This window comes from Ammospiza caudacuta, chromosome 2 (assembly GCF_027887145.1).
Source record: "Ammospiza caudacuta isolate bAmmCau1 chromosome 2, bAmmCau1.pri, whole genome shotgun sequence".
Lineage (NCBI taxonomy): Eukaryota > Metazoa > Chordata > Aves > Passeriformes > Passerellidae > Ammospiza > Ammospiza caudacuta.
In genome coordinates, this window is record NC_080594.1 from 20,483,726 (window position 1) to 20,497,112 (window position 13,387).

At 43.8% G+C, this 13,387-nt stretch overlaps 1 protein-coding gene across 1 annotated transcript in view; it reads left to right on the top strand.

Moving 5' to 3' along the window:
• The first annotated feature begins 5,868 nt into the window (after positions 1-5,868).
• CD96 (CD96 molecule) overlaps positions 5,869-13,387 on the top strand; it is a 57,319-nt gene continuing 49,800 nt past the window's right edge. Inside the window, 3 exon segments of the mRNA XM_058800474.1 lie at positions 5,869-5,926; positions 8,819-8,983; positions 8,986-9,243. Of these exon segments, the coding sequence (XP_058656457.1) occupies positions 5,869-5,926; positions 8,819-8,983; positions 8,986-9,243 (481 nt within the window).

The window sequence follows — 13,387 nt, forward strand, 5'->3', positions numbered from 1 at the left end:
TCAAAGTGAAAATCTCTCACATTGTTGGGGAATAATGAATAGCATACTCTGGAGAACCACATCTATAAAAAACGGTTACAGAAAGAGAGATAATAATTTAATTCCTCTCTCTAAATTTCCCACAGCTTCTCACAGTTTCCCAGGAAAATCCTGGGAGAACTATCTCTTTTTCTTTTCAGAGGATATGTGATTACCACACTTCATCCCATGCTGTGCTCATAAAAGGAGCACTTAGCTCTGCAGAGCCTCCTGGAGATGACCCTGTTCTTCCCAGGACAAGGTGAGGTGTCCTGCTATGCAAGGCTCTGGGCTAAAGCACCACAAGAGTCCTAACACAGGCTCCACTGAAATATACTTTCTTCTCTGCAGAGCCAGGCTCAACATGAGAAACAACCTCTGCTTTGCTTTTTTGATTTGTACTTCACCAACTTTTCTAAAGAGACAGGAAATTATGGTTTAGTGGACAATTTAATAGATGATGGATGTGATGGGAGTAATATCTCATTTTCCTGTGGTTGCTTCTGATATGCTGATACTGTAAAAGCTACTTATGGGCTACAAAGATATGGCATGCAAAGAAATTCATTAACACCTGATTCTTCCAAAATATTCTGTCAAAAAAAAAATCCAAGTTATGATTCTCAGTGTCACTGTAAATTTGGCCTTTTATTGTTGCATATTATTTTATTTCTTTTCTAATATAGACAGCTCTGCTGCCCTCAAATTGTTGCTGCTACTGCATCTGAAGTTAACTTTCACACCTTTAATCTTTCTATTTGTTAACACCTTTAATCTTTGATGTGTTTCCTCAGTGGTGAATTCTAACCTGTGTGCCATGTTGTGCCCTCGCCAGATGGCCTTCAAGAAGATATTTTCATACAATAGTATGGGTGAGTTTAAATTAGCTGAGGAGCACAACACATTGGAGATAGTCTGTGTGGTAAAATGAGCTGTACAGACCATCTAGGTTCACATCATTTCAGAAGTGAACATAAACTTTTCAGTTCTGACCAGGTGGTTTGTTGCTTGTCTTCTTAACTCCCTCTGTCATGCACCACTTAAAATAAAGCCCCACAGGCTGTGTCTGAGAAAAATTCTTTCACAAGCAGACTCCTCTTGCTGGAGTGATTCGCAAAAGCTACTCCAAGTTTCTCAAGCTGTTGCCAAAGTGACCAGGGGATGACATGGCCCTTCTGGGAGCCTTCGGTGGAATCTTAACCATGTAGTCTCACACGAGCAGGTGTTTCCCAGCACTGGCAGCGGGTTATCCTTTCCAAACAAATGCCTTTTTCAAAGCTATGGGTGCCATTATATTTTGTTACACAGTTCTTAATCTACTTTGAAACATTTTCTTACAAAACCTGGAAGATAAGATGTACAAGAAAAAAACCCTTAGCTGATGATGTTGTAAACAGCAGGGAGTCACAGCTTGGGCTGTATCTAGAAAAGAGAATGTACCAAAGAAAGCAGGGCTTGTCTCATATGTGCCTTCCTTTTCATTTCAGAAGTAACGGCTGTGTAGGGTCCTTAAGTTTGATGGAAATATCCAGCTGGATTTCACAGAGTGGTATTTCATTAGTGGATAATTGTTGGGTCAATGTGCCTGTTTTTCGTTTTGTTTTGCTCATTGGTTGTGCTTTTTATACTCTGCTTTTCCAGTAACTTGCACTTTGCACAACAAAATGCTCAACAGCTTACCTGAACAGAACATCATTGGTCAGAAATTGCATTAAATGGGAGCAGAAGACCACAGGAGCCTGTGGCTGGAATGGCAAAAAAGGTGAGGGAGCTCATTCTCCTCTGTTTATCCCCAAACATATGATCTCTTTCTCTGAAACATAACCTGTAAGTTAGGCCTTCTAATTAGAAAAAGTAACTAGAAAGTTGAAGCAGGAAGGCACCTAGACCTGAGCTTCTCTTGGTTTTCTCCCATACTCTGACCTGTCAGTGTAATAGGGAGCAAAAATTCAGAGCATTAAGCATCTTTCAGATGGAGAAACTGCTGGTGAGAGGGAAGTGTGTATGCCTCGCCATGCTGCCTCCAGACCCTGGATGGAACTGGGGCTGGATTGTGTCATACACAGGAACACATGCAGCTGTGAGGAAGGAGGAGTACAAGGAGGAAGCAGAGGAAGAGACCCTCTTCCCTCTTGTCCCCCACATGCAGAAGCAGCAGTGCTGCAAGCAGGAGAGAGGCACCAGAGCTAGGAGTGGGAAGAGGTGACAGAGGAAGCAGGGGGGCACTGAAAAAGCCTAGTGGGTGTCCCAGTGCCAATTCAGTGCCATGTCCCCTGCAAAGCTTCCCTCCCAGCCCATGCCACCCAGTTATCCAGCCCCCCATGAGGTGCTGTGGTCAAAGGGGCCTGCTGACTGTGGAGTCAGTAGTGCAGGTTTCAAAGAAGGTCAAAACAAAAACACGGTGATGAAGTGGGAGTTTCTGTACCAAGTGAACCTGTAAGGTTAGTTTAGTCTTTAATGAAATTCCTGCTTCAAAGTCTTCCTCTCTTTTCCACTGGGGACCTGTGCTTTCTTTAAGCAATGTTTAGAGGACGCCAGTCTGCAAGGGTAATCATTGATGCCTCTGGCAGAAACGGCTCATGCACTAGCATTTCTAAAAAGTCTCTTGTTATGAATAATTGAATTTGTCTCTGGAGTTCAAGATTTCTTTTTCTGTGCTTGCTCCTTAGGTACAGTTACTGTAATTGAGGCAGAAGAAATGTATTGCAGTGGAGGGTTTTGTGAGCATGATGCATAATAGGGTGATTGCCATGGAAAGAGTCATTTGCAGTGTTTAAAATACTTCCTCCAGTGGTGAGAAGATCTGCAGAAAATTGTTAAAGGATCTCCCACTGCCATCCTCTACTCCCACCCGAATGGAAAAAAAATTAATGCTGCATGAGATCTTCCGGTGCAGTGGGCACAGCCCCTCTCTGCAGAACACTGCCGAGGACCCATCCTTGATGATATTCAGAGCCCATATGTTCCTGACACCACCTGGGACACAGGGAACTATCAACCAGGTCAAATGCTTGTCCAGACTGAAAGAAAACACTGTGGTTCACACATCCACTGACAAGGGATGTCATTTGCTTGGGCACAGCTCCTTTTCCTCTGAAACCTACCAGTGATTTGTGGGTGTTTCTGGAATGGCAGGAAAAACTTACACATCCCAGATCTCAATCATTCCTGTAGCTTCTCCACCAAGGAAAAGCCAAATACAGGTACGTCCTCCTTCCAGCTGCCAACGAGGTCCATTATCCCTGGATATTTTTCATAACTCCTTGTATCCTCAACATCCGTAACCTGGTGTGTAACATCCAACTGTGGCCTTTGCAAAGCTGCCCATAAATAACTTTCCAGGAAAGGGGTAGAGGGGGAAGAAACTCTCACAATAATTTGCTGTAAGCAGGACCTCAAGTCTGGCTCCAGGGAAGAGATATCTCCCTGCCAACACGTGAGATAATGGAGTGTCTCAGGATGGGTTTTGCCATCATTTGCAGAGGCAGGGCTATGCTGTTCACGCACATGAATGTCAGCAGCAGGATGACTATTTCAGGACCTGGGCTTAAGGTAGGAATGGGGGCAAAACACAGCTCTGAATGGAACAAAATTCCATCATGCTGGGAGGTTTCTTTCTTGTCTGTCTTTAATCACCAAGCACAGCAACAGAGCTGAGTGGCTGCATTCAGCCAACACAATGAAACATGGCAGCAGTATATTTTTAGGATATTATTTCAAGGGGGGAAACAAATTCTAAGGGCAAGATACTGTGATCTAGAAACTCAAACAAGCTGCTCAGGGATTTCTTTGTGTCTTGAATATGCCACACAGCACTTGAGCTGTCTTTTAAATTTGGGATGTGCATTTCAGATCAATAAAAAATCTCATTCAAGACAAAATACATTCTCTCATGGTACAAAGCTTACATGACCTGATCAGCAGGAAAAGCTAAGGTAATTGAAATCATAAATGAAAATCCAAATTTTAGACTGAAGTCAGATTTTCTTGCACTGTAGTATCTACAGGTAATCTCTGTGTTCTTTGTGGTCTTTACTCTGAAGTGGAAACCAGAACATATCCCTTTAGTATTTTTACTCCCTTCTGTGGCTGTCAATTACCATGGCTTGAATATTCTGTTCATCCTCAGCTTCAGAATTTCTTGATCATCTGGGACAGATCTTTCTCTGTCAGATTTCTGAATGACAAGCAGAGATTTCATCCCCGAGAAAATTCCTTTAGCAGTAACCTGGGCATCCAGTGCATTTCCTACAAGTGCTCTTAGTACATTCCATCAGGTAGAAGATCAATGCAAACAAAAAGACTGTGCAGCAGCATTTATTCTCCAAAAGATGTGGAGCCCTGACGTAGCCCAGCCAGCACTATCAGCTCCAGCTGGAGCCTATTTAAATGTGACATCAAAATTTTGCACATGCACAAATTAGGGACGTGGTATAGATGTTGTTAACACCTGGCAGGTCATCAAATAAGAAAATAATCAGAGTCCTTCTTTTTCACCTTTTCCTTTGTACCTTTCATTCTGGAGCTATGGGGAGCTCCATGGTTAGCAAAAGTTGGCAGTCAGGAAAAGACATGTCAGGACTCAGCTCAGTCAAGGACTCCCTCCTGAGGGAGGGCACTGCTGGTAGAGAGAGGTGTCTGTTTAAGGGACTGTGACACTTGCTTTCTCTTCCCCAAGGAATGGGCTGTAATAGGCTCTGTCACATAGTACAAATGGTAGGTTGTCCTTGGGCCCCAGAGGATGGAGCTATCAGGGGTACCAAGCGTCCTGCCCATCCATACTGCCAAACATCCACACTGTGAAGAGCCAGCACATAACACATATCCACGCTATGTACATGAGGTGTCCTGCCCTGTTCTTTGGCTCGGGGGAAAGAACCATGATAAGTAAGAACTCAAACCTGTTTCTTTTTGTAAAGCTGCCAACAGCAGCAAATTTGCATGACCTGCCTGCAATGAGATGCTTTTCTGGCAGGTCTGTGCCTAACTCATGGAAATGCAGTGTGCTTCCAGGACAGCTCAGAAGGATGTACAGGTGACTTGCAATAAAGACAGGTGACAGGACTGTCAGGAATCATGCCCCTCCACCTGAGGGTGCTGCCATTAACAAAACTGACAGCTGAAGGACGTTAACCACACCAAGGGACATTGTCACATGTGATATTGCAATTCATCAAACTGCAGAAAATAATTGGTGTTCTTCTTAGGAAGAAAAAGGAGGGGGAAAAGTGAATGTAGAAACACTTATTTCAATCTGTATTTATTTCTGGAGATCGTTTATGATGTTTAGCTGTGTTTTTAAAAGATACTGAGTGTAGAGAATATAGAAATAGTATATGTGATACTAGCACATGAAGTAAACGAAGAAAGAAAGTCAGCTTTTTTGTATGCTATCTACCTTATAGTACACAGACCATACAGAATCATCAGTGTTGGAAGAAACCTTCAAGACCAATTCCAACAGCAAACCTGGCACCACCATAATCACCCCTAAACCACACTCCCAAAAATTATATATTCAAACTTAGGTACCTGGCATATTTTTGAGAGTGTGTAAATCAGTAAACTGCTTACTCTGAGTTAATCTGAAAAGACAAAGGAAAAAAACATTGTTTTCAACACAGGCTAAAGTGTAGGTAATGCTTTTGTCTTAAAAGTTTCACAAGATGTACTTATTTTATCACTCTAGCAGGAAACTGAGGCTTTTGGTTTAATGAAGCATTTCTTTGAAGTCATGCTGAGTGACTGTGCTGCACATCTGCCTGTCTGCACGGGGCAGGCCATTTCAACTTCCTTTTCTGAGGGAGCACCAAGACAGCTTCATATTCACCAGAACTTCATCAAGCGAAGATGAAAGCAAGGTGGCTTTTCTCTCTCTTTTGTTTGCTCTCAGTGCCCAGTGTCACAGGTAAGAGTGTCAGGGGGACATCTTGACTCAGTTTATGATGGTGGGTGGTTAGGGGCAGGTTGGGATTAGTGGGTCTTACTAGGTTGAGCTGTAGCTACTGGCAATGATTTTCTATTTCCTGACAACTTTCTAATAACCCTAGTTATAATGTGCAGCTAGTAAGGAGTAAATGCCTTGTGCTGAGCAGATTACTTAATTCAATATGCCTAACCTGCTGGAATAATCACTGGGATGAGCTCACTTGAAGTAGGGGATTGTGTGCTCCTCTCAAATGGGACAAAAGGAAAACTGCTTTCAATGGGAAAATAAAAAATACCTCTCTGTCTCTGTCTTACATACCTGTGTATGCAGAGAGAGGAAGAATTGAAACACTTCAAGGCAAGAGTAAATTGTACAGGTGAAAATTCTTAAACAGATTCTTCCCTTCCTCTTCTCCACCTAGCCCCGTGTGCTAACATCTAGAGAAACAAGTTTGTCATTCAAGTAAAACACTCAGAAAAGCTGACTAAGGAGGGCTGTACCTTTGTCAGAGGAATTTAAACCAAAAGCAATCTGAGGAAAACCAAGAAAAAGTATAATGTTCACAAAGCCCCACCCTCTCAAAATTTTGACCATGATAAATGCAGGAATATTTATTACCAGCTAGGAACAACAATTTTGTAGGATAACAATTTTCAAGTTAAGAAGGGAAAAACTGGATATATTTGACTAGCAGTGAAGGATGCATCTCACAATCTGGCATAGGCTGATCTTTTTTGCACTGAGGCAAACTGGTTCTTAAAAATAATTCATACATGTATTCATAGAAAATCTCAAATGCAAAGAAAGGAATAGAAGCCTCAAAACATATACATGTAAGAAAGAAATAGCAATTACAGAAAAATAGGAGTTGGAGGGGTTTTTCCTCTGAGATGAAATCCTCACTGAAGTCATTCAAAGGTGAAAGTGGAAGCCTCTATGCCCTTTGTGGAGATCAAACACCAAAATGTCTGGGAGTTACTCTAAGAAATTTCAGCTGGAGCACAGGTATGCACTACTGGACACTATTTGATTTTGAAAAATAAAGTCAGCATAAAATGAGATTACTTATTTTGAGATGCTAGCAAAAAGTTAAGAACACTTTTGCACAAAATGTTTTCAGTTAAAATAATCTACTGCACTAGGCTACTAAGATATAATGAAAATTAAAATGTTGTTTCTACATATATAATTCTTTCAATTTATTATCAATTACTCAAGTGGTTCTTCATAGGTGTTCTTTATATGATCCTTAGACCTAAAGCAGCATCAGCATGAATATGAGAGACAAAATGCTGCGTGTCTTTTGCTTGATAGTCTGATTGCAAGATTGCTAATTGCTTTTCCCTTAACTTTTACTGATGCAAAACTTGTGGTGAAATCAGAGAGCATTTCCTATAATAAGCTCCTTGCACTGACAAAAATAGTTTTAGTAATTTTTCTCACAGCACAAGGCCATGAGACTTGTCATTCAGGCTTATTTTTATTTAACCTCTAACGTCATCACATCTTTTAGAATAAAAGATGAGCAGAACATGTGCAGCAATGAAACAGCAGAGATTAATGTAGGCCATGGCCATTGAGTAGCTTTGTTCTCCACACATCTAGTCTCCAAGCGTCCATGTCACCCTTCAGTGTACAGGTAACAAATCGGAGCCAGCTCTGTGAGGATGTATCACTCTGCCCTTGTGCCTTCTCTCCATCAAGCCAGAGCTGAGGGTGCACAGTCCCTGCCTGGCTCCTTCCTGGCTGAGCTGGGGGAGTGTGGGGCACACTGCAGCCCCACTGAGAATGCCTGAGCTCAGGTGCCCCAGAGCCATATACCACACAGCAGAGCCAATGTCAAAGCAAAGGAATTGGTCCCCAGCTTTTTCAAGGAAAGAAGGTGAGCAGTGGGCACTTGCAGCTGGCAGGACTGCAGGGCAAATTCCCAAAGCAAATATACAGAGATGTTATGGTACAGGGGGAGGATGATAAAATGGAATATAAATGGGGGGCAACAAGTCTGTACCTAAGGACAACTGCACAACTCTTTTTTGTTTTTGTTTTTGTTTTTTTGGACGTGCACATTCTTTTGGAAAAGAACCAGTGTTCAGGGGACTTTTTGTGTACGGCTCTATGGAAATGATTGATTACTTTTCTCACTGCAACAACCCCCTCCATAAATTCTTCATCTCCTTGAGTTTGTCGATGCCCTGCATTCAGGGGTTTGGGGACTGCCAGACTCTTACTCATAGGAGGGAGAAAGGGATATAAATCAATTCTACTACAACAGCAGCTAAACCAAGTGGTACAGACTCCTGCTGAATGCCCCCTTCATTCCATCGATCCATTACTCCTTTATATGGTGCACTAAGGACTGCCACATGCTTTAGGAAATTAACAGAGGAAGAAAACACACACCAGAGCAGCTCACTTTGACACTGAGACAGACACTGGTTTAGGACATGCAGGAGCTGTTTAATAACACAGAGAATTGCTTTCTCTGCTGAAGCCACAAAGGCAGTGGGCAGGGGGATGGTGCAGGGAATTAGCCAGTGGGGATAACCCATTTGTTCTTGTAAAAAGAACTGGGGAATAACTGTGTCCAGCTTCTGCTTTATTTATATTACTTGAAAGATTTTCATTTTCACAGAGACTCTCAGAGCTCTCATTTCTCTCCAAGAACTGTGACAGGACCTCCCTGCCATCTTCCAGACACACATGCATTTGCTCTCCCAGTTTTCTCTCTGCAGTCTGTACTGGTTGGAGATTTGCTGGAAGTTGTAGGGTCTTCATAGTTGTCTATGGCTAAGGCACCAAATCAAAGATGGATTAGGAAAAGCTTTGTTTAAACATTACTTGCGCTGAAATTGATCTTGTCTTTTTTTTAAGGCCAGACTGCAGATGTCATTACCCAGACAGAAGTGGTCCACGCTCCACCAGGTATTGACATCACCCTGGTGTGCGTGTTCCCAAAATTGCACAGCACCCACATCATAAAGACACAGTGGTCCAAGACTGACGGCAGCCCCTCTACCAAAATAGCTGTATATCACCCACCTATGGCACCCATTACTTCAAGTTTTCTGAGGCTCCGTACAACTTTTCAGTGTCCTTCAGCACAAGGATACACTGCAGTGGTGATGACACAAGGTCCTCGTGTTCCACCAATCCAAATGCCATGTCTGAATGCAATTGGTGGGTGCTGCACCTGGAAAATACTACCGTGTCCCTTACTGGGCAGTACGAATGCACTTTTGCTACCTACCCATATGGGACAAAGGCTGCAAAAATTCAACTTACTGTCAAGGCAGAGGGTAAGTGATTGCAAATGAGATTTTGCTGTTTCCTAGTGAGGTGGGGGAGAATATCAGGGTAGATGAACACTTCTTGGTTGGTGATGGTGATTTGTTTGGGATTCACAGTAGTGCCACTGAATGTTGCTTTTACAGTTTCCTATTTACCAGGCATTCTTTAGTTCTTTTTTCCAACTCATTATTAGGAAACCTTAATTGTTTGGTAGAATAAAAAGTTTGATAGTAAAGTAAAAAAAAGGTGGTGAGGTGGGCAGTTTCTGCATTTTCATTTTGGAGAAACATTGTGGAGGAGACTGGATGAGCAGCTCAGGATATGGTGGGACTAAGGATGTTGGATCTTCAAATCATCGGCTGCTGCTGCTGTGGGTGTGCAGCACTGGGCACCAGAAAGAGAAAACACCCTTGTCTGATTGAGGCTGAGGGCTGGCATCTGCAGAACATGCTGAATGTTTGTTCCATGGAAGGATGAGTGTTGCCACTGACACCTTGTGAAGGCTGACCTAGAACAGAGGATAGACAGAGTTAAAGAATAAAGTAGGTATTTATTAAAAGGCCTCAACAAGGTGCCAAGATACATCTTGGGCAGTATAAGAGCCCAAAAAGGGCTGCAGCCAAGATGAACCCAAAATGGTCACAAAATGGACGACCAGTTACGAGGTCTCACATTTTTATAAATTTTGGTCCATTTGCATATTCAAGTTAATTGTCCAGTTATAGTTTTAGGTTATGAAGTCCCATCCTTCTTGTTTTTCTCTCTTCAGCCCACATTGCTTATGCTCTTGGGCCTGAAACTAATATTGATTGTCCTTGGTCCCAAGCTGGAAAAGGAATTGTTTTGTCTACCTACTCTGTGAAGAGAGTTTACCAAGCCTTAATGTGAAGTTCAGAACTACACACTAAAGCAGCACAGAATCTGAAAAATATAAAAGTTAAAACTTAAGGCATCACCACCACCAAAAAGACACTGGAGCAAAGTGGGGAATTGCATAGGAGAATCACAGGAATGGGGATTTGGCTGCTTCTGTCAGGCAAAGGAAGCTGGAAAGCAATATGACTGCTCTCAGTAAGTAAGCCTCACGGCACAGTCTGAACTCCAGGAAGGATATTTAAATTATCCTGGTAAAGTAACAAATTTATTTAAATCAGATGAGAATGGATTTGACAACAAATTAAAAAACAGTGGCAACTGTCAGTGTAGCAACTTTGTGAACAGCTATTTGGTGACAGCAGTGAGGGCAAAAGCCCAAACTCCTGTGAAAATGGAACCTGGCATGAGTGTTGAGCAAGTCTGTTGTTGTGCACATGGGGAACTGGATTTGATGACCTCAGAAACCTCTTTCTGACCCAGGTTTCTGCTAACAACTCAAGAAGGATTAAAGTAAACAGCAAATCTGGCACTGCTTCAGTTCAGATCTGCAAGGCCAATGTGCTCACTCTGCATGGGCCCAAGGCTATAGACACAGCAGACATTCAAGAGTTAGGAGCAGGGTGGGTGCAGGTCATTTTAGGGGCATTTTGGTGTGCTCCCACTCTCCTTTTACCTACATCACAAGGCCAGACTGGTAGTCCCCACTCTGGACTATGTTACTCCTGTAGCAAGAGGAGGTCCTGTGCAAGACTCATACTCAGGGATGTTTGACACTGATGGAACCTGCATGGCAGTGACTCCAAGAATTTTGGTGCTGTTGTCCTGGAGACATATCTGGAGCAACCCTGTGGCACCTGCCTGCCCTGATGAACACACAGAGGCAAAGAGTCAATACCTCTGCCCAGCTCACAGAGGATGGGTGTGTTTAAACAGTACATGCTGAATAATTGTGCCAAAGCTGAAGCTGCCACTCTGCCTGCTGTATGGGGGTGTGTTGTGGTAGGCTACCCTTTTGGAATTTCCTTGTGCTCCACAGGGCAGAGGGATCACAGAATCACAGAATCACAGAATTTCTAGGTTGGAAGAGACCTTTAAGATCATCGAGTCCAACCCATGTTCTAATACATCAACTGGGTCATGGCACCAAGTGCCACATCCAGTCTTTTTTTAAACACATCGAGGGATGGTGACTCCACCACCTCCCTGGGTAGATGATTCCAGTATTTGACCACTCTTTCTGTGAAAAACTACCTCCTTAATTCTAGCCTGTATCTCCCTTGGTGCAGCTTGAGACTGTGTCCTCTTGTTCTGTCTGTTGTTGCCCGGAGAAAGAGACTGACCCCCAGCTCACCACAGCCACCCTTCAGGAAGTTGTAGAGAGTGATAAGGTCACCCCTTAGTCTCCTTTTCTCCAGGCTGAACAACCCCAGTTCCCTCAGTCATTCTTCATATGGCTTATGTTCCAAGCCCCTCACCAGCCTCGTTGCTCTCCTTTGGACACTCTCAAGCATCTCAACATCCTTCCCAAACTGAGGGGCCAGAACTGGACACAGCACTCAAGGTGTGGCCTCACCAGTGCTGAGTACAGGGGCAGAATGACCTCCCTGCTCCTGCTGGCCACACCATTCCTGATACTAACCAGGATGCTTTGGGCTTCTTGGCCCCCTGGGCACACTGCTGGCTCATGTTCAGCCGACTGTCAACCAGCACCCCCAGGTCCCTTTCCACCTGAGCACTGTCCAGCCACACCGTTCCTAGCTTATAACATTGGAGGGGGTTATTGTGGCCAAAGTGCAGGACTCGGCACTTGGACTTATTGAACTTCATCCCATTAGATTCTGCCCATCCATCCAACTGTTCCAAGTCCCTCTGCAAAGCCCTCTGTCCCTCTAACAGATCAACACGTGTTCCCAGCTTAGTGTCATCTGCAAATTTGCTAATAAAGGACTCTAAACCCTCATCCATGTCATCAATAAAAATATTGAACAGAACTGGCCCCAGCCCAGACCCCTGGGGGACACCCCTTGTGGCTGCCCCCAGCTGCATGCAGCACCATTCACCACCACTCTCTGGGCCTGGCCACCCAGCCAGTTCCTAACCCAGCACAGAGTGCTCCTGTCCAAGCCACGGGCTGCCAGCTTGTCCAGGGGTGTGCTGTGGGAGACAGTGTCAAAGGCCTTGCTGAAATCCAAATAAACAACAACAAGATCAAAGGGAGCGCAGGGAGGTACAAACTGTGCTGGTAGCCCAGTGAAACCCTCCCATGCTTCTTCTGTTCTTCATGCAAAGTTTCTCACTTTCTAGTACAGCAATTGAGCTAATCAGGTATCGCTTTTCTTCTCCTGCCCTTGGTTGATACAGACAAGCTCAATGCTGTTATTGCTGTCTACAGTTTTGGCAGCCCTTGTTCATATCAGCATCACTGTGACTTTTTTTCAGTAACTACAAGATGTAGCAAGCTGTACTACTGATGACTGCTTGCCAGAAAGAACTAAAAAATTGAGTTTGCCACCTTTTGCAGGTTTGTGTTTTAAGGTAACCAGATCTTTTGCAATAAACCACTCTGACTCAAAATAAGGCAAAAAACCTTAAACCAGCCTATGAGTGAATGGGATGAATAAAGGTGACAGTCTATGATGAAGTACAGTTTTCATTTACATCAAAGAGAAGTGAATCCAGATGCACTCAACTTGTAAAAAGCTCACAGAGCAGCAGGCCTTTGTAGGACAGACAGACACAGAGGACTTTAGCCAACAGGCTGTTAATGGAGATGGGAGTCAGAGATAGGAGGGGGAAGCAAGTAGCTGGGACATGTGACTGTGAGAGTAGGCAGAAGCTGTTTCCAGACTGAACTCTGGGATGACTGCTCATCTCCACACTTGTACTCTGCATGGCACTTTTGCATGGTGGCTTGTCCCAGCAAAATCTTCTGTACAGTTTTGTTCCTGGAGAAACTATAGATTTGCTTGCTTTGTCCTTTCATTATCCTCTCTGCACTACCCAGCCCTGTTAGGGCTTCTGTGCTCTCTGTCCTGCTGCAAAAGCTGGCTCCCCAGGTCCTTCAGTCTCAGGGACAGTGGAGGGAAGCTGCTTCTGCTGCTGGCTCTCCCAGGCACAGCTCAGGGCACTACCTTTCTTCACATATCTATGGCACAGGCTACATGCTGGCACCATTGCTCTGTGCTTGGGTGCCAGGTACAAAGGAAATTTCAGTCACCAGAAAGTCCCCACTGACAAATAACATGGCAGTCTGGGACAGCTGGATATTTTCACTCC